This window comes from Mobula birostris, chromosome 3, assembly GCF_030028105.1.
Source record: "Mobula birostris isolate sMobBir1 chromosome 3, sMobBir1.hap1, whole genome shotgun sequence".
Taxonomy (NCBI): Eukaryota; Metazoa; Chordata; class Chondrichthyes; order Myliobatiformes; family Myliobatidae; genus Mobula; species Mobula birostris.
In genome coordinates, this window is record NC_092372.1 from 183,210,934 (window position 1) to 183,238,284 (window position 27,351).

Sequence of the window (27,351 nt, forward strand, 5' to 3'; positions counted from 1 at the left end):
CTGAGTATGTGCTTGTGATCTTCTGCTGCATTCCATCCACTTCAAGCTTCAACGTGTTCTACATTCAGAGATTTTCTTCGGCACATCACCGTTGTAACAGATGGTTATTTGAGTTACTATCACTTTCCTGTCAGCTTGAACCGGTCTGACCATTCTCCTGTGTTCTCTCTCATTTAAAAAGGTGTTTTCACCCACAGAATTTGTGCTCACTTGGTATTTTTTGGTTTTTCACGCCATTCTCTGTAAACTCCTGAGCCTGTTGTTAGTGAAAGTCCAGGCAGAGCAGCAGTTTCTGAGGTACACAAGCAACTCTGTCTGGCACCAACAATCATTCCACAGTCCAAGTCACTTTGATCACATTTGTTCCCCACTCTGATGTTTGGTCTGATTATCTTGACCATGCCTGCATGCTTTCATGCATTAAATTGCTGGCACGTGGTTAGCTGATAAAATATTTGCATTAACGAGCAGGTATACAAGCACACCTAATAAAGTGGTCTTCTTGATCTTCATTATCTCTAACCTATTTATCAGCCAAGTACAGTGCATCCCTCTTCCTCTTTTTCCCTCTCTCCCAGCTCTCATTAAAGGCTCACCATCAATTATGACAAGGGACAATTTTAAGAGTGCTTTAGGCTATTCTAATGATCACTGTATTCTGTATATTGTGGGTGCAGGTAAGCTTTCTCTCCCTGCATATCAGAGGATAGTGAGAGGAATGGGGATCAGTAAGAGTATTGGAGGAGGCTGTGATCAAGCCAAATCAGTATTTATTTTAATATCATGAAAAGACTTCAGCATGCAGTCAAAGCCCCTTATACCAAGCTGGATTGTGTGTAGGTATTATGTAAACTGTAAAGAGTGATATTTTTTCAGATCTCTCTAAGAGTGTGATAATTAGGACCTGTTTAAGCACTCAATACCAATGCAAAACAAAAGCTTTATTACTCTCAGAATGGAATAAATGCTGTTGGCATGAGAGGATGTTTGAACAGGTTGACTTTGGCTGCATAAATTATGATATTATATTTGACAATGCTCTCGTAACACAATGCTCTCGTGACTGAATACTGTCATGTAAAGCTATACAGATGGTTAAACTCCATTGGTACTCTTGCAGCAAGTCAGCGATTTCTGATTCTGAGTTACGTACAAGATATCAGAGCTTTGAAAAGTACTGTTTCATATGCACAGAGGGGTCAAAGGGATAAATATTTTGCAGCTGATGAATGATAAATCAAAATATTGAGTACAGAAGATGGGATGCTATGTTGAAGTTGTATAAGACATTGGTGAGGCTTAATTTGGAGTATTGTGTGCAGCTTTGGTCACCTAGCCACAGGAAAGATGTAAATAAGGTTGAAAGAGTACAGAGAAACTTTCAAAGGATGTTACCAGATCTGGAGGATCTGAGTTATAAGGAAAGATTGAATGAGTTAGGACATTACTTCTTGGAACATAGAAGACTGAGAGGATATTTGATAGAGGTATACAAAATTATGAGGGGTTTAGATAGGGTAAATACAATTAGGCTAGTTTGGGTGGGACTATAGTAACTAGAAGTCATAGGTTAAGGGTGAAAAGTGAAAAGTTTAAAGGGACCATGAGGGGAGTCATCTTCACTCAGAGGGTCATGAGAGTGTGGAACGAGCTGCTGGCACAAGTAGCGCATGCAAGCTCAATTTCAACGTTTAAGAGAAGTTTTGATGGGTAAATGGATAGTGGGGGAATGGAAGGCTACGGTTCCAGTTCAGGTAAATGGGAGTAGGCTGTTTAAATGGTTTGGCATGCACTAGATGCGCTAAAGGGCCAGTTGCTGAGTTGTACTTTTCTATGACTCTGCTCTAAGGAAACAAAAATGTTGATTAAGAAATTCTTTACCATACATTTGATTTTAAAATAGAGATATAAGAAAAGACAGATGCTGGAATCTGATTTTAAAAGCTTCTTTTGCCATTGTGATCAACTTGTTTCGAGTACAAAACACAGAGAAAATTGTGTGCTCCATGTAAAAACAAGAGGCTACTCTGCTCTCTCTTCAGCAACAGCTAGTGATCACAGTGTTACTATATGTGCATAATAAAGAACTTCAGTTCCCAGAGGGCAATGGGAGGGGTTCACCTGGAACCGCAAACTACAATGGTGACCTGGTTGCTGGTGCACAGGATTGAGCAGCAGTCCAGTTATAAAATGTTCCAACGTAAACCCACTCAAAGTTTGTCTTTATTAAGTACAAACATAATGGTGTCAGTAGATAGTGTGAGGGAGTGCAAATGAACGCAACTGAGAAAGGGACAGCGTGGGTACAAAAGGTGCTAGCAGCAAGTGAGGTCGGACACTAGTTACGACAGAGAGAAGCTGGCCAGTGAGGCAAGAAAGCACATTGTTCCCGAACTTCAGCAGTCACCGGATTCACCAACTTTCAGTGAGAGGCTGAAAGTTCCAGCTATAGAAAAGCTAAGTCCGCCTGAATCTCTGCAGTTTACCAGCAATCTAACTTGCAACTGCAAACGTGTCAAACAGCTATTCAATATATATTTAACTGCTAGTAGAGTGGGAGGGACCGATGAAATAATTGAGAATGTCTATTTTTCTGCATGTACTTGGTGAAGATGCTTCTGACATCTGTAATAGCTTTCAAATTGGCCAGACATCTTTTATGTTGGACACTCCGATGACAACATTTGAAGAGTATTTTGCCCCAATTAAAAACATCATGTTTGGGAGATAAAAATTTTCTTCCTGTAATCAGAAACAAGGTGTTAGCTTCGACCAGTACTTAGTTGTGCTACGCACACTAAGCAAGTCCTGTGAATTGGATGATTTGAGAAACTCACTGGTTAGTGACAGAATAGTGTGTGGAATTCCAGGTAACGGACTCAGAATAGCCATGTGAAAAAGATTTGATGCTGGAAAAGGCTATGTATATGTGTAGGACTGTAGAGACCACACAAGCACAAGCTAAGGGGCTGCACAGGGCAGGCACAGCAGTAAGTGCTATGAAAGCAGAGGAGCAGTGCACAAGATGTCTCCCAGAGCAAAGAGCATGTGTAGAGGTAGTCACATTCCAAAGATGTGTCCTGTTTGTGGAAAGCCCTGCAATAATTGTGGGAAAAGGAATCACTTTGCAAATTGCTGCAAATCTGGGTCTACCAAGAGAAAGTTGCACAAAGTTGATGAGGAAATGGAGGAATTCTTTGTCGATTCTCTATAGACTGCTGGTGCTGGTAAAACAGAATGGGGCATTCCAGTGACTGTGAATGAGAGACTAATTCCATTCAAGCTTGACACCAGAGCCCAGGTGAATATGTTATCCATGGATAATTACAAGACCCACGGCAAAGAGCAAGATTTACCTAGTGAAATTAGAAATGACAGGCTGGAGAGAAAGTTTCAATAAAATGTTGGGGGGGGGGGGTGGCGGATAGTGTCCATCAAGCACAAGGACAGCACCAAAAGTCACAGCTACTGAATGTAGAAAATGAGAGTACAACCACTATTAGGTCTGAGTGCATGTGAAAAGCTCAACCTGATGAAAAGAGTTTCATAGTGGCTTCACAGACCAAAGATGACCACACAACACTCATAGAAGGGTATGCAGATGACTCTTTGATGTGCTTGGATGCTTATCTGGTGTGCACACAATTCATATAGATGAAACAGTGACTCCTGTTGTCCATGCATGCAGGAAGTTCCATTTTGATCTCAAAGGGAATAGGTTTGAGATTCTAATGAGACTACACAAGGAAATACTCCCAAAGATACACGAAAGACATCTTGGTGAGGAAAAATGTAAATGTAGAGCTCGTGAAATGATGTACTGGCTAAGAACGAACCAAGGCATCAGTCAGGCTGTTGTTTCATGTGAAATATGCCTTACCTTCAAACTGAAGAAGCAAGCAGAACTGTCACACCACGTCCTGCACCAGACAGGTTGCACTTCAAATTTGGAGTAGATTTGTTTGATTGTAATGGGAAAAATCATATTGTTGTAACAGACTACTTTTCCAATTACCCAGAGGTTACAACACTGCAAGCAACATCCAGCAAAGCGCTCATCACCTTCCTGAAAACTGTGTTTGTGAGGCGCGGAGTTCCATACGAGGTGGTATCAGAAATGCTCCACAATTTTTGAGCTGCGAATTTGAGTCTTTTGCCAACGTTCAATGTATAACTTCCAGCCCACATCACCCACAATCTTATGGCCTAGCAGAGTGTTCAGTCAAGGGCCTCATGAAGTAAGCACAAGATGGACGAGAGGATTTCCACAAAACTCTGTGGTTTACAGAAGTGCACCACTGCAGAATGACCTTTCACCAGCCCAAATGATGATTGGTCGATGTGTACGCACTAACTTTCCTAACATGAAACTAATATGAAAACCTGTTGACACTTAAAGGAGCACACAAGGTCAAAATGGTTAAAGTACAAGCGAAAGAAAAACAGAAACAGTATCAGGACAAGACTGTGAAAAGCCTACCAGACCTAAAGCCAAGAGATCAAGTGCAAATCTGAGATCATGAATCCTGCACGTGATCCATGCAAGGATATGTGTAAGAGAAATAACTCCACATTCCTGCCAGTTCCAGATGGAGTGGGGAAACCTATGAGAAGAAACCTCCTAGATCTACTACCACATGCTCCAACCATAGCTGTGATGTGTCATCTGTCAGTACACCAAAGGGGCCAGCATATGTAAAAAGTGAAAATATTAATCAGAGTTCTCAGAAAGGCATACATATTATTGTAGCAAATGCAAGCAATCCGCCTGTGGAAACAAATAGTAGACAAAAAAGGACCATCAAACCACCTCAGAGACTGAATGAAAGTTCATAAGTGGATAAGGACTGTAGTTGCTCATCACATTTGAAGTTGAAAAGAGACAGACTACAGAATGAAGATATCTTTGTTGGAAAGGATCATCTTTCTTTGAAGGTTTATGGAAGCATAGTATTGTGTTTGTTTTTCTTTCAAGATGTGGGATTATGCGTGCATAATAGATAACTTCAGTTCCCAGTGGGCAATGCAAGGGGTTTATGGAAGCAGGAGCTATGATGGTCACCTGGTTGAGCAGCAGTTCAGTAATGGAATGTTCTAGCATAAACCCACACCAAGTTTGTCTTTTATAAGAACAAACATAATACTCACCAGTGCAGCATAAGGAACAGACTTCAGGAAGTGTCTGGTTACTGCAACAATAGGCTTTACATTAAGGGTTAGGTTACTAAAATTATGGGTTAGTTAAAGTAACTTGCATTTTGTCCGCAGTCATTTTGATAATTTTTCTCCATGAACTTTTACTATCAACCCCTAAAAATAATGTGGCATCTGAAGACTCCAATTAAAGTTTGGAAATTTGTCACCATAATTGATCTGACAGTGAAGTAGTCATACTTCTGGCTTTTCTCTTTTTTCTTGTGTCAGGCCCATACTCGGCAATTTGGGTTTTGCTGGCATCCCAATGGATTTCTAATAGTTACCAGAGATAGTTTTATATTATCTTAGCAATGATCTCCAGGCTAATTTAGCTATTTCCAACCCAAGGCATTCCCAATTCACTCATTTAAGGAGCTACATATACTTGTTAAAACATTGATTCAGTCCATGTTATTTATCCTTAACATTGAGGCAAGTTTTATGGAAGGCTGTTGAAATGCTGCAGGTACAAAACATGCACACCCTTCTGCGCAATCACACAGGTCTGCAAAGTCCAGCTGTCATCTCTGCACACTTCCAAATCCAACCTCACCCTCAGTGAATTATGAATATGCACCCATTTTGTGACTAAACACATGCCCAGCTGAAGTTACTGGGCTCTGATTTAAGAGTAAGTTAACTCAAAAGGTTGCTGACACTTTGTAAGATCATTTGAGCTGGTGAAAAACCCACCGTAAAACCTCCATCAATTTCATTGTCTACTAAATGATCCAAATTTCTTCTGTTTTTTTTTTCTATTTCTTTCTCTGTGAAAGTGGCTGGCCTTTTGACTAATATTTAACAATTCCGAGGTATATTAGAAGTGTCACAAAGCCTGCGGCTTTGGGCTAAGATCTAGGCCTTTATTTGAATCGATTTTCAATGTCAGATGGTGACTGTGAGATTGACTGCCGCTACCTGTGGCTATAAGCACTTGCATACTTATCAAAAGCTTAATTAAAAGAATCACTCAATGTGTAGAGAATATGTGCTTTATGAATGACAGCATGTTTCCATTGATCAGCAAAGTGCTCTTTACATGATGAAAAATGGAACAATGTAATGACTGGATAACAGATTCACAATAGCAAGGGTCTCTTTCAGGATAATCACAGATTAATTACACTACAGAAGGAAACTATGGGGCCCATTGCGTCTGTACTGCCTCTAACAAATTTCTGCTGCCTTTCTTTAAACAAACCATACTTTGTCCAAATGATTGTAAGTTCTGGAACAGAAACAAATCAACTGGAAGAAATAAGTAGATCCAGCAGCATCAAGATTGGAGGAGAGTGGTGGTAATGGGGGTAATTAATTGTTGACATTTTGGGTTAGGCCCTATTAATTCTGATCCTGATTATTATTTTGAAAGTTGTCCTCATCACCCAAAATAACTTGACTGAGCTGTAGTTACTGAGTTTTTCTGTGTACCCTTTTATAACCAAGGCAGTACATTTGCATTAAAAACATAAAATCTGTGAATAGTTACCTGATCGAGTAGTGTCTATGGAGAGAGAAACAGAATTAATACGTCAGGACAATGGTTTTTCATCTGTTGAAAGGTCATCAACATGAAACATTATGATTTCTCTCTTCACAGGTGCTACCAGACATGTAAAGATAAGGATTAGCTTTGCTTGTCACATGTGCATTGAAACGTCCAGTGAAATGTATCATTTGTGTCAAATCAAATCAGCAAGGATTGTGATGGGGGCAGCCACACTTCTGGCACCATCGTAGCATGGCCGCAACTTACTAACCGTAACAGTAACTGTACTTCTCTGGAATGTGGGAGTACAGCGGAGCAGCCAGAGGAAAAGGGAGAATGTACAAACCTCTTCTGAACAGCGACAGGAATTAAAACCCCATCGGTGATCATCGGCAATTGTGCAAACTGCTACGTAACCATCTTGGGTAGTTCCAGCATCTTCCGTTGTTGTTTAGGTTCACAGCATGTGCAGTTTCACTTTTCAATAACTGTTACATCTGTAATTTTCTAGTCCTCAGACACTGCTCATAAATCTATAAACGTTTCAGTGGCTTGTCAGGGCCTCAACAGTTTCCTCCTTCACTTCCCCTAGGAACTGTGAATTGTTTCCATCTGTACCAGATAACTTGTCTCTTTAGGTGAACCTATTTTTTTTCTGCTTAGCCCCCTTTATCAGATTTTAGCCCATTTAGTAACCGAGCCATGTATTCCTTTGTTGAAACTCTATTAGCCTCTTCTTCCTCTGTGAAGAGCATTGTGCATTACCTATTTTATTAGTCTGCTTCCGTGAGAAGTTCTTCTCCTTGTAATCACTGATCAATCCCACTTCTCTTGCAACCACTTTCCTGTTCACATGCTTGTATCATATTTGTTGATTACTTTTCAAGTTTGTGGCCTGTCTTTTCTCACACTCTCTCCCTCTTATTGATTCTCCCATTTGATTTTTTTCACTTCCCTTCTCACCCTTCTATATTCAGCTGGATTCTCAGCTGTATTAATAACTTGGAACCTGTCACATGCTCTTCTAGTGCTTAGGAACTGTTGCACATTATTATTGTACATTATTTACAAAGAGGAATGGTTTAGAAGGATATGATCCAAATTCAGGCAAACTGAAATTACTCAGAAATACTCTTTAGTCAGTTTGGACATGTTCCAAAGGGCTAGTTTCTATGCTAAACTCTATAAATTTAATGTCATTGTCTCTGAAAATACTTTGGCTCAGTTCTCTGTACATAATGTAGAATATACTGTGGAAAGCTACAATGTCAAAGATAATTTTTTGAGACAGGTTAGCCTTTTGAAAAGGGGCAAATACATACAGGACTCATTGAAGTAAAATTAATGAAATATCTCATTAACAGGTGCATTAAAATACAACAGAAGGACTTACTTACATTATTACTTTCCTTCTACACTTAGAGAATTCAGATAAAGAAACAGAGGTCTTTGGTTTGTTGCTTTTACAGCTTGTAGAAGATGAGTTTATTTTGAGGAGGCTCACAAGTAAAGTTTAGACAGGCAAAGCATGAAACCTGGAATGTCACAATGACAATTTCAAGGAGAAAACAATAGATATGGCAGCAGTCCTCCTTCTTAACCTCGGACAATATAAAAGACCAATAAAACCACCAAGGCTTCTGAGCGCCTCCTTTCCTGCATCTTTATATTGAAGAAATAGCTGCAATTTGGCTAACATACAGGCTAGCCCATTAAGGGAAATGGAAAAGCAAGGAAGGGCATTTGAAAGGCACTGATTTTTTTATTTTTAATAACTACCAAAATCACAGCCCAGAAAGATTTTTCTTGTGATTGCAATAGTATAATGATGTTCACACCTCTTTCATTAGTGGAGCAGTAGTATAACGATCTCAAACTTTTGGTGGAGCAATACTAAAGTAAGTGTTTAAAGGCAAAAGAGTGTACAGTCACAGAGTTACACAACATGGGAACAGCCCCTACAACCTGGCTTATCCATGCTAACTAAGGTGGTTCTCTTTGCTGGTCCCATTTTCCTACATTCAATCCATATTCAGCCTTCCATTCCTTTCCCGTAATGTATTTATCCAAATTATTAATTAATTGATTATATCTCTCTCCACCACTTCCTCTGGCAGTTTGTTCTATATACCCTCCAATCTGTGTGGTAGAACATGCCCCTCAGATCTCCCTTTAAATCTTTTCCTTCGCACTGTACCTTTATGTCCTCTAGTTTTAACTTCCCTTCCTTTGAAAAGAACTGTGACTATCAACTTTATCTATGCCCCTCATGATTTTATAAACCTCTATATAAGGTCTGCTATACTCCAGTGAGAACAGCCTTATACAATTTATCTTTATAATGAAAGCCTTCCATTCCGGGCAATATGGCAGTGACTCTCTTCTGCACTCTTTCTTGCAGTACCACATCCTATTGATAGTTTTTAATATTTAATAGTCAGTAGATCAATCAGCTTCAGCCAAAAGGGAAACAAAGTTAAGGTTACAAGTCGGACCCCCTTTATCAGAACAAGGGGTGGCACGATACTGCAGTGGTTAGCACAATGCTTTGTAGTACCAGCAATCCGGGTTCAATGCCTGCCACTGTCTGTAAGGAGTTTGTACCGTCTCTCTGTGACCACATGGGCTTCTTCTGGGTGCTTCAGCTTCCTCCCACAGTCCAAAGATGTACTGGTTGGTAGGTTAATTAGTCTTTGTAAATAGTCCCGTAATTAGGCTAGGGTTAAATCGGAACTTGCGGGACAGTGTGGCTCAAAGGATCGGAGGGCCTACTCTGTGCTGCATCTCAATAAATAAATATATAAATTTTAAAAATTCTTAAAAAGGACAATTTTTATTTGCAGAGAAGGTGGCAGAAGAGATGAATAGAGGGGAAAATCATGATTTGGTTAATATGCCAGGTAGAGGGTGTCATGTTTTTTTTCTCTCTGCTAGGAGAGCTGTGAGAAATGGATCGAGATAAACTGAGCAAAACTCACAGATGAATGAGTTAGAGTTGAAATGGTGAGTTCTAATGTAGAAAGAAACAGTGAGTTACATAAATTTGGCGATCTCAGTTTTAAGTCTAGAGACATTAATATGCCCAGACAGAAGAAGATGAGATGTAGTTCCTTGAGCCTGCATTGGAATTATTTTACAGTACCAGAAGCTAGAGACAGGTAGTCAGACAGAAAATGGAATGGGAAAGTGAAGTACCAGGTGATAAAGAGTTCAAAAACTCAAACCTGGAGGGACACTGAATGCAAGTCCTATGCAAAGCAATCACACAAACTGCTTTTGGATTTTCCATTATCAAGGATGTCATGCTCTGAACACTGAATGCAATGCACTGGACTAGAAATGCAAGTAAACTGCTGGTCCACCTGGAGAGAATACTTGGGTCATTGGATTGCAAGAAGGGAAGAACTGAAAGGGCATTTGTTACATATGAACGTTTTAAAATTGTCTTTTTCTTAAAAAAAAGAGCATTGAAAGTTTAAAGTTAGTCCTCTTAACTCAATAAACCTGATCTTAGAAAAGACAAAATTAATGGGAATTTAGAGTGGAGCTGCTGTGCCGATCTTCCCAATAAACGACTGTGACTGTTAATGCTTCCCTTGCTGGACGTCTGCCGGAAAATCTGCAGAAGTGTGCAGGCTGATTAGTGACTGTGCTTGCCATGAATGACCACACCTATTCCAGGTTTGCTTGTCGGTTGGTATAGTAGCACAATCGGTGGTACTACTGATATTCATCTCCAGCGACTAGGGTTCAATCCTGACCCCTATGCTGTCAGCATGGAATTTGCTCATTCTCCTTGTGGCCATGTAGATTTCCCCCAGATTTTACAAAGATGTGTAAGTCCACAGTTTAAAGGTCCACTTTAAATTGCCTTCAGTAGAGGTGGGCAGATTGCCGAGGATGTAGGAAGTATAGGTCTTGGGGAATGGGATTGTTCTTTGAGCAGGCATAGACTCAGTGAACTGAATAGAAGCACAGAAACATAGAAAACCTACAGCACAATACAGGCTCATCGGCCCACAAAGCTGTGCCAAACATGTCCTTACCTTAGAAATTACCTAGGGTTACCCATAGCCCTCTATTTTTCTAAGCTCCATGTACCTATCCAAAAGTCTCTTAAAAGACCTGATCATTTCCGCCTCCACCACCGTCACTGGCAGCCCACTCCACGCTCTCACCACTCTCTGCATAAAAAAATTTACTCCTGACATCTCCTGTGTACATACTTCCAAGCACCTTAAAACTGTGCCTTCTCATGCTAGCCATTTCAGCCCTGGGAAGAAGCCTCTGGCTATCCACACAATCAATGCCTCTCATCATCTTGTACACCCCTATCAGGTCACCTCTCATCCTTCGGCATTCCAAGGAGAATAGGCCGAGTTCACTCAACTTATTTCATAAGGCATGCTCCCCAAACTAGGCATCATCCTTGTAAATCTCCTCTGCACTCTTTCTATGGTTTCCACACCAGGGTTCTATATAGCTGCAACATTACCTCTCAGCTCTTAAACTCAGTCCCACGATTGATGAAGGCCAATGCACCGTATGCCTTCTTAACCACAGAGTCAGCCTGCGCAGCAGTTTTGAGTGTCCTATGAACTCAGACCCCAGATCCCTCTGATCCTCCACACTGCCAAGAGTCTTACCATTAATACTATATTCTGCCGTCATATTTGACCTACCAAAATGAACCACCTCACACTTATCTGGGTTGAATGTCATCTGCCACTTCTCAGCCCAGTTTTCCATCCTATCAATGTCCTGCTGTAACCTTTGACACCCCTCCACACTATCCACAACACCCCCAACCTTTGTGTCATCAGCAAATTTACTAACCCATCCCTCCACTTCCTCATCCAGGTCATTTATAAAAATCACGAAGAGTAGGGGTCCCAGAACAGATCCCTGATGCACACCACTGGTCGTCGACCTCCATGTAGAATATAGCCCGTCTACAACCACACTTTGCCTTCCGTGGGCAAGCCAGTTCTGGTTCTACAAAACAATGTCCCCTTGGATCCCATGCTTCCTTACTTTCTCAATAAGACTTGCATGGGGTACATTATTAAGTGCCTTGCTGAAATCCATATCAAAGTCAAAGTCTGTGCCAAGCCTTTGTGGCCATCAGGCCGGTGCTTATGCCAGTTTCTGTGGCGTGAAGTGACTGAGAGTACAAGACTCCCCCCTGGATAGGATGCCAGTCTATCGCGAGGTTAACCTCCCGCATTTGCCAATACCCATTTTCAGCTGGGTAGACTGGAGCAGTGTGTGGTTAAATGCTTGCTCAAAGACACAACACGCTGCCTTGGCTCGAACCCACAACCTTCAGATTGTGAGCCCAATGCCCTAACTACTTGGTCACGCGCCACACTGAAATCCATCTACACTACATCTAATGCTCTACCTTCATCAATGTATTTAGTCACGTCCTCAAAAAATTCAATCAGGCTCATAAGGCATTGACCTGACTTTCACAAAGCCATGCTGACTATTCCTGATCATATTATGCCTCTCCAAATATTCATAAATCCTGCCTCTCAGGATCTTCTCCATCAATTTACCAACCACTGAAGTAAGACTCACTGGTCTATAATTTTCTGGGCTATTTCTACTCCCTTTCCTGAATAAGGGAACAACATCTGCAAACCTCCAATCCTCCAGAACCTCTCCTGTCCCCATTGATGATGCAAAGATCATCACCAGAGGCTCAGTAATCTCCTCCCTCGCCTCCCACAGTAGCCTGGGGTACATCTCCTCCTGACCCGGTAACTTATCCAATTTGATGCTTTCCAAATGTTCCGGCATATCCTCTTTCTTAATATCTACATGCTCAAGCATTTCAGTCTGCTGCAAGTGATCACTACAATTGTCAAGATCCTTTTCTGTACTGAATACTGAAGCAAAGTATTTATTAAGTACCTCGGCTCTCTCCTCCGGTTCGATACACACTTTTCCACTGTCACACTTGATTGGTCGTATTCTCTCACGTCTTATCCTCTTGCTCTTCACATATTGTAGAATGCTTTGGGATTTTGTTTAATACTGTCCTTATATTACATATGGAAATATGGAGGGGCAAGTGTGTGAAATAATTATTTCAAAGTTATTATCAATATTTTGATTAATCTAGTGAAATCATGGGCCTAGAGCTTTATTTAGTTTGCTGTTTCTCCTCCCCCCCCCCACCTTTATAATCTGGCATCCTCCCCCTTCCTTCTCAGACCTGAAATGTCAACCGTTAATTCATTTCCATAGATGCTGCCTGATCTGATGAGTTCCTTCAGTATTTTGTGTGTGCTAATTTATTGTTGCGTGTTTGACCATTTTAGTCATGGGCTTGCCATTAGAACTATTTGGAGTCTCTGTGGCTTTGCAGTTGTTTGCTTCCCTTTGTTATTTTGTAACAGGAAGGCTTGGGACTGTGGCTGCCTCTGGAGCAAGAGAGGAATACTGTTCAGAGCTGGGGCAGGGAGGTAGAAAATTTAACATCATCACCTCATTGAGTATGACAAACCAGTGCAGGCTCATTGAGGGATTGAGCAGATGTGGATTGGGGAATTGGGCTGATTTGTGGCAGGTGATGGTCATGTTGGACTGCTAAAAGCTGGGTACGTCAGGGGTTTTGAAGGTCACAGATGGGTTGTGGTGGGTGGGACCAGGTGATAAGATCAGCAGGTTGGAGATTTACAACAAAAAGGTCAGGAAAGAGTGAAGGTAAAGAGTTACATAATAAGTAGTAATGGGCCTCTAGAGAAAATAATTGTGGAATTAATGAAAATTTATGTTTCATGGATAGCAAATACTCAATGGGCGGAAAGACCTGTTTCCATGTTATGTAAGAACCAAGACTAAAGCCTTGCATCATTGATTGAAGTTACAATTAAATTTTAGTTTACTTTCTCAAATGTTAATTCTTTCTTTCACTCTCCTTTTTCTCCCTCTGTCCCTCTGAATATACCTCTTGCCCATCCTCTGGTTCCCCCCCCTCCTTGTCTTTCTTCGCGGACCTCCTGTCCCATGATCCTCTCGTATCCCCTTTTGCCAATCACCTGTCCAGCTCTTGGCTCCATCCCTCCCCCTCCTGTCTTCTCCCATCATTTTGGATCTCCCCCTCCCCCTCCAACTTTCAAATCCCTTACTCACTCTTCCTTCAGTTAGTCCTGACGAAAGGTCTCGGCCTGAAACATCGACTGCACCTCTTCCTAGAGATGCTGCCTGGCCTGCTGCGTTCACCAGCAACTTTGATGTGTGTTGTGATATTCTAAGTTAGTTTTACTTTTTCTACATAATACTTGCTCTTTTGGATGTAGCAATAATTTCTTAAGAACAGAAAAATATAACAGAAAGGATTTATACCACTTGAAATGATTGAGGGAAAACTTCAACATCCCAATTAATCGTTAGTGAAGAGAATTATTCCGGAATGAAAAAAAAATCAATGAGCAATATAATAGGTTCAAATGCTTCTGACATGCTGGGTAAATTTCTTGAGGATTCTCAAGCAGATTCAGGCAAAAGAAAGATTTTAACATCATTATGATGTGGGTTCTAACAATAGAGGAGTCTAATATGCCGTGATATTTTTCCACTTGAGAAGCAAGACCAGGTGAATTAAATGGATGTGTTGCCTTTTCTCCTGTGTGCTATTCATGTGAGAATTTTCAGTATGGTGCAGATTTCTTAATTTCTCCATTTCCTATGTTCTTTTTCTATCCCAATACTACAGGGCATCAATTCCTAACTCTAGTTCCCGGTGCTTGGTCTGGTTGCTAAAATGGGGTAGAGAATAGAAGCTACAGGAAGGTAAACACTTGGAGGACTGTTGAATATTCTTGTCTTCTACGCAAATGATGTGTGAGCCAGCCCTTGAGGCCTAACAATCCTTTGAGCCTTCAGATTGTGTGTGATGATTGGGATGACTAACAGGATGAGGTGTAGGAAAGAAATGAGGAAACAAATCTTAATTATTTAGATTGTTGCTTCTTATCACTGTGACCGCAGATAATTGGAACCTTGAACTTCTTGAACTTCATGGTGCAGAAGAAAGTTACTCAGCCCATAACGTCCATTGCAATGTGAGCCTAACCATTTTAAATGAGCTAATCATGCAAATTTCAATTGTACTCAGAGTAGAGTGCATCACCAATCATTTCTGCCTGAATTTGTGTCAATTACAAAATAAAAGTGGGCCTTATCACACTACACACGATGAAACTCAAAGCTCTACATTATTATATAGATCCATAGAGTACAGGGGGATCTTGATCAGTCAGGAACGTGCAGTGAGGAGTGGCAAAAAGATTTCAATACACATAAGTGTGAAGTGATGCATTTTGGAAATTCAGATCAATGTTGGCCTTATACTATGAAAGATAGGGCACTTGGGAGAGTAATGGAGAGTTCATTGAAAGCAGCATCACAGCTGGACAGGATGATGAAAAAGGTATTTAGCATTCTGGCCAACATCAGTTAAAGCACTCAGTATGGTAGTTGGCATATTATATTGCAGTTGTATAAGTTATTTGTGAGGTTGTCCTTGGATTACTGTACATAATTTTCTCACCCTGTTATTGGGAAGACGTGGTTAAGCTGGAGAGGTCCTGATGAAGGGCCTTGGCTTGAAATGTTGACTGTTTATTCCCCTCCATAAATGAAGCCTGACCTGCTGAGTTCCTCCAGCATTTTGTGTGTGTTCCTCTGAGTGCAAGCAGCTACTGGCCACATTCATTCTCATAATGGTTTTTATTAATTTCCGCAGTAGTATATCCCAATACAATAATAAGTCAAATTAATTTCCAGACATTTTCCTCAATAGGCAGGATTTCCACTCCCTTAATGTGCAGGTCACCCTGGATCGTGTGAAGAACTTCTTGAAAGTAAATGGCATGTTTTCAGCTGTAACACAAATGTTCTTCACCCAGAGTGAGTCAGTTGCCAAAGAAATAGATCCTGGTGAACAATGGTTATTCTCCATTTTCTTGGCTCCTTTGCAATCTCTGAATACAGCAACTGACTGCAGATATGAGATCTAAACAGGTACTAGAGTTATTGTTAAAAACACCACAGACCCTCCAGACATGAGTTCCCACTGCTTTGATTCATCTTCTGGTACCTGCCAGGGTGTAGAGGCTGTGTGGTCATCATCCGCAAGCTGCACATCCTCTTCAGTTGAAGGCAGCAGCAGGTGCCAGAGGAAGGGGAACTTGGACGCCTAACACCTAGGGTCTCTGAGTTGGTGTTTGGAGATTTGCAAAAACAAGAGTACTTTGAAAATCACATATATTGGTGGGTAGTTCTGTACATTACCCATTCTCTCACCTTCCATATGAGCAGAGGAGGCGACACTGAGGGCAGAAGCCCTAAGGGACTTTCCAACAAAAAGATCACTGTCATCAGAAATCTGAATTCAAATCAAGCAGCTCACTCTACACTACAACCCCAAGTAGATGATGCATAAAGTCCCCTCATATTTTGTGGCGCTAGTTTGCAAGTCTGAATATAACACTTCTATAAATTATTCCCTGAACATACGTCAGTAGTGATTTGAAGGAATTTTTTTTGTACTTTTGGATTTGTGGCATCTTATTGAAATAATTCCAAACTCAGCACAAGACAGACTTTCTTCGAATCAGTTTCTGTCTGCAAGTAGCGTTCTTGAATGTTTCGGACTGTTTCATAGCATCAGAGTGGCTGATCGTTGTCATAGTCGCAGCATCTGGCAGATCATGTACACAGAAACATATTGCACAGGTTGGTGTTCAACAGAAAGGAAATTATGTTGAGGCACGTAAATTTAAGAATGAATAAAGGCTCCTTTTAATTCAGCATTCATCAAAGGGATTTCACCCTCAGAAGTCCGAATGTGGTTCATGTTAAGTCTAACAGCAATTGAGTGTTTCAAGGTTCATAATGGGAAATAACTGATGAAAGGATGATGATCCCTCCACTCGAATTAGATATGAATGAAATACTGTCACACATTCCTGCAAAATTCATCACTTTTCTCTGACACTGTCTGAACCTGTCACTTTCATTCCACCATGTAAAGGAGAGTTCCTGGAGGAGAGGCAACATAGATTAGATATTTCTTCTTACCAGGTAACCTTGGTCATATTTCTCTGCTTTGCATAGGAATCTCTTCCACAGTGAAGCTTATGAGACCAGTTGTAAGAGCAGAACAAATAGGTGAAAAATGGCGAGAAAAAGGTACAAATTGTGTTCAGTTTTCATAATGTCTGGCAGAATAAATTGGCAACTTTGGGGAGTGTCTGATTATTTAGCTTGCGTGGCATACAGCAGTAAGTTTGTAACTTTTAATGGGAAAACATCTTTAAGCATGAGGATTCGGCTCGAGCACTGCCATGAGACTCATGAACTGTGAAGTACTGTTTCAGCAGTTCCTTCCAAATGTGAACCACCCTAATGCTGTTCCAAGCACTACTGATCAAATTCTGCATTTTTGTTTGAAGTATTTAACACGAGGCACACATGTAGATAAATGGAATAAAAAATCTTTGTGTCCCAAAAGTAAGTGAAACTAATACTTTGCTGACCAATATTGGCATGTCAGTCTCCTAACTGACCAAAAAAAAAATGTGCTCTTTGTAGGTCACTTTCTGTATCTTGAAGCTATTCCTGGAGGCCTGAGGGGTGACAAAGTCCATCTGTGGAGCTCAGTGTGGAAGGAATCAAGTGCTAAATGCACTCTGTCATTCTGGTATTACATGTCACAGAAGGCTACAGGCCTTATAAGCGTTCTTATTGAGGTAAGAAAGAGAATGGTTTTGGGGAATATACTGTATAAATAAGCATGGGAAGTCAGCAAAAAAAAACCACATTAACCTGTATTGTTTCATGACAACCATATCGAAAATGTGCATTGCACCTACCGGAGATTTATCTAGTGCTCCAGATGCAATTACGATGTTGTAAGTGTTGATTGGTTCCACAATGCAGCTTGTTTTAGAATCATATACTCTGGAACAGACCCTTCGGCCTGCTGATTCTGTGCTGACCATCAAACACCTGTTACTGTTACTATTCCCATATGATTGTCCACAACACACAAGCTGGAGGAACTCAGCAGGTAAGACAGCATCTACGGAGGTTAATAGACAGTCAAATTTTCAGGCTGAGAATATTCATCAGGACTGGAAAGGAAGGGGGGCTTTCTGAATTTCTCTATTCCTCCAGCATTTTGTGTGTGTTGCTCTGGATTTCTACAGAATCTCTTGTGCTCACCGTTTTATTCTCCTCCTGGATTCTACGCTCTCCTACAGCTTAGGGGCAATTTATAGTCAATTAACCTACTAAGCATCAGGAAATAAAATTAATTCCATGCACTCCTGCCTCGTAGGTACCTTGGAATTTGGTATGTGAGAATCCATTCAGCCTGGTTTACTTAAGTTTATAAAACTTATCTTGTACTGCAGCTCACCCTGGGCTCCCCCAATCTCTTTCCCTCTAAGTGACTCTGATTCCTTTCTCCTCTACATTTCAGCTTTGCCTCTCTGATACCCTGTTGTGAAACTCAACCCATCAGTGAGGGCCTGCTCTACCTGTACCAATGGCCAATGATGATTCCCCTGTACTGAGCCCCTACCTAAGTGGCTGATTCCCCGAAATGGAGGATTTACAGTGTTCCTTCTCGTTCTAATTCCACCACACTGGGGCATTGTTCTGCAAAGGCCGAGGGAAAGAAAGAGCAACTTTGGTGAATTAAACCTATAAGACCATTGGCTTCTGTATAATAGAAATATGCAGTTACAGGCCCTCATACAAAGTAATCCTTTTCCAGAGGCTGATAAGTATTTTAATAATACTTAAATAAACATGGAGCTGTGAGATAGAGGGGAACGCTTAGACTGATGCCAACCACTGCTTCTGCAATTTCAGCAGCGCAACTTTTTCTATTCACTGCTTCACTTGCCTTCACCCTCTACCCCATAGAGAATGTTTCACTGCATTGCTCAAACCTGTCTTCACCTCCTCGTTGCATCTTCCCCTCTCAGTCTCTACTGCTTCCTACTATGGTATTTGTTCCCTCTCTTTCATTCTCCTCACCAATTCTCCCCCATGACTCTTTCATTGAAACACAAGAACATTTTTAAAAAACACAAAGTCTTGAAGCTATTCAGTCCCATATGCCTGAACTTCCATTAAGTAAGGTGATCACCACCACTTCATGCACTTCAAAAGTACAAAGTAAATTTATTATCAAAGGACGTGTATGTCACTCTATACAAACTGGAGATTCATTTTCTTGTGGGAATACAAGAAATCCAATAACCATAACAAGATCAATGAATGGCCACACCAACTGGGCTTACAACCAGTGTGCAAAAGACAACAAACTGTGCAAATACAAAAAAATACAAGAAATAAAATAAATAAATAAGCAATAATTATTGAGGACATGAGATGAAGAGTCCTTGAAAGTGAATCCATAGATTGTGGGACAAATATATTTCCTTTGGTCAGTATTAATTTCTTTCCATTTTATTTTCTCTCTGTGATCAATCATTCTCAGCTACTTCATGAATAGAAATGGCCTCCCACTCTCCACTTCAGACTCATTATTTATCTGTCACATCTTCTTCAGCAATTTCTCCTTCAAAGAAAACACCCACAGCCTTTGAATCAAATCTTGTAACTGTAGTTGTTCATTCCAGGAATCATTCTCAGAAAGTCAGCTGGTGACTTATGTATTTTAAGGTTAGACATTAGTTCCAATACTTGGTACTAATTCCTAATGTGTGTAGTGTCTCATATACTTCATCTTGCAATACTTAGAACCATCCTCTTTCTTGAGTACAATTGAAGCATTGCGGACATTTAGAACTTTAACATTACCCTCAGCATTGTGTGAAAGTGCCCATTTTTACCTAAATAACTCAAAATCCTCCAAGTACTTCCATTTGACCATTTGCATGCCCAGGAAATACTGCTGAGGTTCTATTTAGGTTGGCAGTTAATCTTTGTCTTGTATACTCTACCTCTCTTATTTTACTTTTCACTTCTTCACTGATCCTTTTGTAATCAATCTGGTTCTCACAGGTATTTACAACTCGATACTTGTAGCCTAGCAACATTTCAGCAGCCGTCCGTTCTTTCATTTTATCTTTCTCTGTAGTTTCTTCATCATCCAGGGAGCTCAGGAATTTTTTTGTCTTTCCCTTGTTTCTCATGAAAATGAGCCTTACCCATAGTTCAACAATTCCGTCATTAAGTGGCCAGCTTCTGGTTTCAGTTTACCTGGACCGGATCCATTCTTACCCCACTGAAATTCAGCTTCTTTCACTGGAATATTTTCACTTTGGTTTACTACTTCTCCCTTTCTATAGCTAAATCTTGTGTTGTGATTACTAACCTCCTAATTTAAGCCAATAATTTGAGTATACAATGTAATTTTAACATTTTCTTTTCAATGAACAGTAACTTTATTGATGTACTATATCAGGGGCAAAGAGCATGAAAAATATGCATTTCTGAGATATTAACTGAAGAGGTAGTAATCAAAATTAATTAGGGATTCTCTTTAACATTGGAAAAATATTAAAATAGCAAATGGCAAATCATTATTTTCAACAGAAATTTAAAGTGGGCTAGAATCTTCTCACCAATATTTGGGCATACTTGTGTCTCCTTATGAAAACCACGGAGAGTTTGTTTGAATAATCCTCACATGTGTTTAAGGTTTTTTAAAATTCTGTCAGCCCACAGTGTCTTGTTATTAAGTAGATGCAATTAGCTTTTAAAATGTTGTCAACATTTCAACCTCTTCAATTAATCAGCACCTCAGTGCATTTTTTAAAATTAAATCTTGTTCCCTTTTATTACCAACTAAACAAGATCTATTGGATATTTTTATTGACAAACAATATTTTAAACTTTATAGCAGTGAAGCATTATTTCTGTTTCCTAAAAGTTGGTTTGGCATTTGACAATTAATAAAAAATGGAAATAAATTGTGTACCTCCTTGGAATGAACTAAGACTATACAATATCAGCCAGGAAATTTAGACATCAAATCATAAACTTGCGGGCTGCCCCCAGCACATCCTTGGGTTGTGTTAGTTGTTAACACAAATGACACATTTCAATGTGTGTTTCAATGTGAATGTGATCAATAAATGAATCTGAATCTAATAGTTCATTAATATGATCTGAGTTAAAGGCTGAGAAATTTAACTACTGCCATTCATTCTCACTGGTAAAAGCAACATCTACATGCCAATGCCCAGTCATTCTGAGAAGGTAGCATGGACGACTCCCATCAGTCCTTACAGGATTCCTATGAAACACGATGGCTTGCTGAGTTAGTTCAGAGGGCCTAGAAAAATACAGTTGAGGTGCCCATGGATTCTTTAATAATGAAAACACGAACACAGGAACTTGCAACATTTGCAAATCTGACTTAAATACTGAAAATAATGGATTTTTATAGAAGCTCAAACAGAACTATTCCCTTCCACATCATTCCAACAAATCTGTGAACAAGCAGCAAACATCCCTTTGGACTTCTCTTCCAAATTCCTCTCAAATCCAGTTTGTAACTTCTTTGTCAGTTACATTGCAATGTGTTAATTTTAAATATGCTTACTTATTTGAAATTCAAAGTTCAAAGTAAAATTTATTATCAGAGTACATACACGTCACCACATACAACCCTGAGGTTCTTTTTCTGTGGGATACTTAGCAAATCTGTAGAACAGTTAACTATAAACTGTAAAACAAACTGTGCAAATGCAGATATAAATAAATAGCAATAAATAGCAAGCATGAAATAGCAATATAACAATTTCCTTAAATGAGTGTAGCTATCCCCTTTTCTTCAAGAGCCTGATGTTTGAGGGGCATTAACTGTTCTAGAACTTGGTGAAGCGAGTCCTGAAACACCTATAACTTCTACCTGATGGCAACAGCAAGAAGAGAGCATGACCTGGGTGGTGAGGATCTTTGATGATGGATGCTGCAATGTTTCATGTAGATGTGCTTAATGGTTGGGAGGGCTTTGCCAAGAGGTGGTCGCAGGAGGCTAAAGAACAGTTGCAGGATTGCCTTGAGTCAGCGGACTGGGCCACGTTCAAGAACTCATCTGAGAATCTGAATGACTACACCAGGGTTATTACAGACTTTATTAAAACAGCTGTGGATGAGTGTGTCTCCACAAAATCATTCAGGGTTTTCCCCAGTCAGAAGCCCTGGATGAACAATGAAATCCGGAACCAGCTGGGAGTCAGACCAAAGGCATTCAAGTCTAGAGATCAAGAATGCTACAAGAGGTGCAGGTATAAACTCCGGAAAGCCATTGCATGGGCGAGATGGAGATTCTGGACTAGACTGGAATCAACAAGGAATGGTCAACAGTTGTGGCAGGGTTTGGATGCTGTAACCTCCTACAAAGCTAAAACTTGTGACATTGGGGACAGCAGGGCTTCACTTCCAGATGAGCTCAATGTCTTCTATGCTCATTTTGACCACTAGAACAGGGGAGAAATTATCACACACTCCCATGCCTCCTGATGATCCTTTGGTCTCAGTATCTGAAGATGATGTGTGGGCTGCCTTCAGGAGAGTGAATCCAAGGAAAGCATCTGCTGCTGGCCGAGTACTGAAGACCTGTGCCAACCCAACTGGCTGGTATGTTCACAGATATCTTCAGCCTCTCACTCCAGCAGTGTGGTACCTACCTGCTTCAAGCAGGCCTCATTCATACCTCTGCCCAAGCAGAGCATGGTAACCTGTCCAAATGGCTATCGCCCAGTGCGACTTACGCCCACAGTGATGAAGTATATTCAGAGGCTGGTGTTGAAGCATATCAGCTCCTGTCTGAATGATGACTTGGATCCACTCCAATTTGCGTACTGAAGCAACAAGTCTACAGCAGATGCCATCTCATTGGCTCTTCACACAACCCTGGAACATCTGGACAGCAAAGATGCATACATCAGGATGCTCCTTATTGATTATAGCTCTGCATTTAACACCATCATCCCCTCAAAACAACAACCTCTCACTCAATGTCAATAAGACCAAGAAACTGATTGCTGATTTCAGGAGAGGGAAACCAGAGGTCCATGAGCCAGTAATCATCAGAGGATCAGAGGTGGAAAGGGTCAGTTACTTTAAATTCCTGGGTGTCACTATCTCAAAGGACCTGTCCTGGACCCATCATATAAATATTATTGTGAAGAATTATTGTACCAGGTCCAGGTTTAGTATATCTCTAGTAAGCAATTACTTACAAATTGACACTGGATAATTCTGGTGGAGAAGTAGAACCCAGCTGAGGTAAATAAGATCACATTTCTGGCAAAATATGATCAACTCAAGACAAGGCAAGTTTATTATCATATGCACAAGTGCAGTGAGATACAGTTACAGTTGTAAACCTGACATGTAGATTTGGACAACAATGTAAGTTATACATAAATTGTACAAGACAGCAAAGAAAACTAAGTTTGTGAAAACCGAACCATTACTGCAGAATAACTCACAATGAGAAGCAACCATGATAGAACAAGAAGTGGTTTACAGTGATCTGTTGCTGAAGTAGCTCAAGGCTTCCAGAACAGGCAGTTAGGGAGAGACCCCTTACCCACCAACATCACCCACCCCCTCCCCCCCAAGAGCATGAGCATCAGTGGAGAAACTACTTATGCACTTACTGTGGAGCCCCTGATCTCTCATGCATCAAATGCCCATTGCATTCTGGATAGAGTCACCAGGTAGAGATGAGGGGCCTTCTATCTGGTAAGCTTCTCCCGGCCTGTTGTCCAGCACCATCGCCTAACTCGCTCTCTCTGTTCTCTGCACTCTCCAATGGCTCTATGTACACAGGAGACTCTGGCAGGTTCCGGTGCAGCAGGCAAATTTCTAGACGGGATTCTGTGTGCACAGCTTGGACCAAGGCTGCCTCTCACTCCTACTGCATCAGGGCATGGCCATTGACGATCGTCCCATGTGGTTCCTTGGAGTCAAACTGCACACATGGCCTGTGCTCATAGTCTTTGAAGAATACCATGAGTCCATCCAGTTCCTCCTGATCGACTCACCCAACACGCCTCTCATCTTGGCTTACCACTGGCTCTCCATTTATAGCCCTTACTTCAACTGATCATCCAGATCACTGCCAAGTTCAGGACCCACCTGCCTGCAGCCTCAGCTGACATCACCCCATAAATCTGTGGAGATGGAGGAAGCTCAACCTCATCAAACTCCCACAAGAATGCCACAACTTAGCGATCACCTTTAGTTAATGGGAAGCCAGCACCCTGCCACCTCACACATCACATGACCTGCATGATCGCTCTCTTCCCAGGTACCACCCCTTCCCAAAGTCATCTATTCTCCCTCTGCCCTCCTGAGAACCAAGCCATGAATAACTATATCGCTGAAGCGCTACCTCATTGACCATCGCAGTCCCTCACCCCCAGCCAGTGCAGGGTTCTTCTTTGTCAAGAAGAAAAATGTGGGTCCTAGTCCTACATTGACTACTGTGGACTCAACAAAATCAACATTAAGAATTGCTACTCTCTCCCATTGAAGGACAGCCCATTCAAAACACTCTGCGAGGCCCAGATCTTCACCGAACTGGATCGACAAACCACATACAACCTGATCCATATCCACCATGGGCATGAGTGGAAGACAGTGTTCAAAACACCCACTGGCCCCTACAGATACATAGTTATGCTTTTCAGCCCTTCCAGTAATCCAGCCATTTTACAAATCTTCATCAACAAGATCCTCCGTGACCTGCTACACGGGTATGTGTTCATCTACACCAACGACATCCTTCTGATCTCCAATGATCCCCAGGATTGTGTTTGTCAAGTCCGTTCAGTCCTTCAGCATCTCCTTGAAAACTAGCTATACTGAAAGTTAGAAAAATGGCAGCTCCACAGCCTAGTCATTTTCTTCCTGGGTTATGTCCTTTTACCGCAAGGCATAACCATGGACCCAGAGAAAGTGCATGCTGTTGTTGATTGGCCCTGGCTCTGCTTCCTCAAACAGCTCCTTTGTTTCTTGGGCTTCTACAACCTTTGTTGCTGTTTCATCAGGAACTACAGCCAAATCACTGCTCCTCTCACCTCCCTCACCAGGTCACCTACTTCACGGATAGCCTGGTCTGCTGCCATGGACCATGCTTTCAAGGAGCTCAAGAGATGCTTCACCACCATTCTCATTCTCTGCCACCTGAAGCCCTCCAAAACTTTTTTTGGTAGAGATGGATGCATCTGATTTGGGCACTGCAGCTACCCCCTCCCAGCAAGGACTCGATAGGAAGACACATCGTTGTGCTGCCTTCTCATGCAAGTTCAGCACTGTTCTGGAGTAGAAAACAGGGAGCTGCTCTCTGTTAACTGGGAGTAATAGAGGCATTGGCTAATGGGGAAATCTGGAGCCATTCCTGATCAGCATTGAGCCTCATATCAATTCAACAGACTCACCAACTCAACCCATGTCAAGCTCGCTAGGCCCTTTTCTTCGAGTAATTCAACTTCACCATCTCCTATTGACCTAGCTCCAAAACACCACGACAAATGCCTTATCACAACAGTTCAAACTAGTGGAAATGGAGATTAACCCTCAACCCTTTATTCCATCCTTGCAGATTCTTGACTCAATCATCTGTGACCTTGAGAACAAGATCTGCTAGGTCCTACAGCACAAGCCTGCTCCAGCTGACACACTTAACAACTGCATGCATGTGCCAGCAGCCATGCACTCTGAGGCACTCTAGTGGGCTTGCTCCTCACCCTTGTTTGGCCATTCAAGTGCATGATGGATTCTGGATTTTCTAAAATGCCAGTTCTGGTGGATCACAATAATTGTAGATGTACGTCAGTTTGTTGCCGCCTGCACTCAGTGGCTCCATCCAGCAGTTCTCTGAGTTCCTGCAGCCCCTACTGGTTCCTTGGCACCATGGTCCCACATTGCTATGGATTTCATCAGGAAATTGTCACCTTCCGATGATCCTGACAGTGGTGGGCCAGTTCTCCAAGGCAACCCACTTCATTACCCTTCTCAAACTTCTGTCGGCTATTAAGACGTTGGACGTGCTGTCCAACACAAAGTTTGTCTCTAGGGTTTCCCTCAGGATATTATGTCAGAACAGGGCTCACAATTCAACTCCCTCTTCTGATGAGCCTACTGCTCCCTCAGTGAATTTGAACTCCACTTTCATCTTGGATTCAAAGCTCTTCGAAAAGTTCCACCAGAGCTCCTGAACCAATGGGGTGCTGGCTGTAGGATTGATGGGGGAGGGGGTTCTGCACAGGCAGGTACCTCCCAACCTCTACCCAACTAACAGGAGTCATGTGTAGTTTGTTTCCAACTCATCACCTGCAACCTATTTAAACCCATCTCTCATCCAGAGTCATTTGTTCACCCATTGAACCAGCCAGATTCAATCAGTTGCTCCTAGCCTTGTTGCCTTGTCATTTTAAGTACCTGTTCTCCCTTGTTTTTGTGGTCCCTCATGGCTTGTTATTTTAGAGTTTATCTGTAAAGTATTATCTCCACTGCTCTGCTTTTAGGTCAAGCCTCCTCTTCATTTCCTGTCACTGAATAGTGGGAATCCCTGATGAAAGAGGTTGACTTCCAGAGGCAGTGCCTCATGTGGCTGTTTTCAATGATTACAGTTATGGTTAGCTATTTACGAACTTTTATATTTGTTCTGAATCTTTATTCACCATTATCTACAATCGGAATGCTGAATCAGTGTCTCCATCATGAATAGTAGTTGATTCACTTCATTTAAGCCTAAAGGATGAAGCCATGTCCAAAAGATTAATATCTGAAATGAGATGATAAAGGAGTAAGGAATGCTGTGGTTTCAAATATTGTATTTATTGATCTGGAGCTAAATTTCATCTGATGCCAATGTTAGTTCTATTGATCTGGTTTGAAGGTCAAAGCTATATCTATCTTTTCCCCCTTCTCTACTAACAAAATCAAATTGATTCCGTCAACAATGGTATATTCGCAATGTCTGTAAGTGAGGTCAATCTCAGTGCTGAGGCTCCACCAGTCGAGATGAAATTTACATACATTTTTCTAATTGTATTTGAAAACTTTAGATGTTTTGGTATTAACAATATATCTAATTTCTGTTGTCTTTACCAAGTAAGACCAACAATATTTAATATGCATAATGCTACATTCATAAGAAACATTTAAAGAAGGAATTGCATTTAGTTTCTGAATTGGAAAAATATAATAAATTAAATTTTTAATTTCTTTGAGGGTAATACTATTGTAATCCTATTTAGCAAAAGCTGCACTGCTCTCAACATTTTGAGTGAAAAGGTTTGAAAGTGAATTTATTGAAACAACTCTTATCGACATAATTTTAAAACACCAAAGCAGTAAGTAGTGAAAGCGTCATAGCTTAAGAGGCAAATTTGTAGTCAATAGTGTCTGCGAGATAAAGAACATTAGAAATAGGAGGAGGGTATCTGTTTTGCCTGCAGTAGGATATTGGCTATTCTTTTATTTCAGTGTCATTTACCTGTCTCACCTCATATCCTAATTTTACCCAATATCAAAAATATAGGGTTTTGAACTCTCAATTACATAGTTCCTTTGGTCATAATGTTCCAAACTTTTGATCCCCAAGTAGGGAAATTTCTCCTCAGTTCTATCCTATATAGTTGATC

The 27,351-nt window shown here is 41.0% G+C and overlaps 1 protein-coding gene across 1 annotated transcript in view; it reads left to right on the forward strand.

Annotated features, from left to right (window-relative positions):
• The window catches only part of malrd1 (MAM and LDL receptor class A domain containing 1), a 351,826-nt gene that overhangs the window by 193,203 nt on the left and 131,272 nt on the right, over nucleotides 1-27,351 (forward strand). Inside the window, exon 24 of the mRNA XM_072252046.1 lies at nucleotides 17,294-17,451. Within this exon, the coding sequence (XP_072108147.1) occupies nucleotides 17,294-17,451 (158 nt within the window). The remainder of the gene's footprint in view (nucleotides 1-17,293; nucleotides 17,452-27,351) is intronic.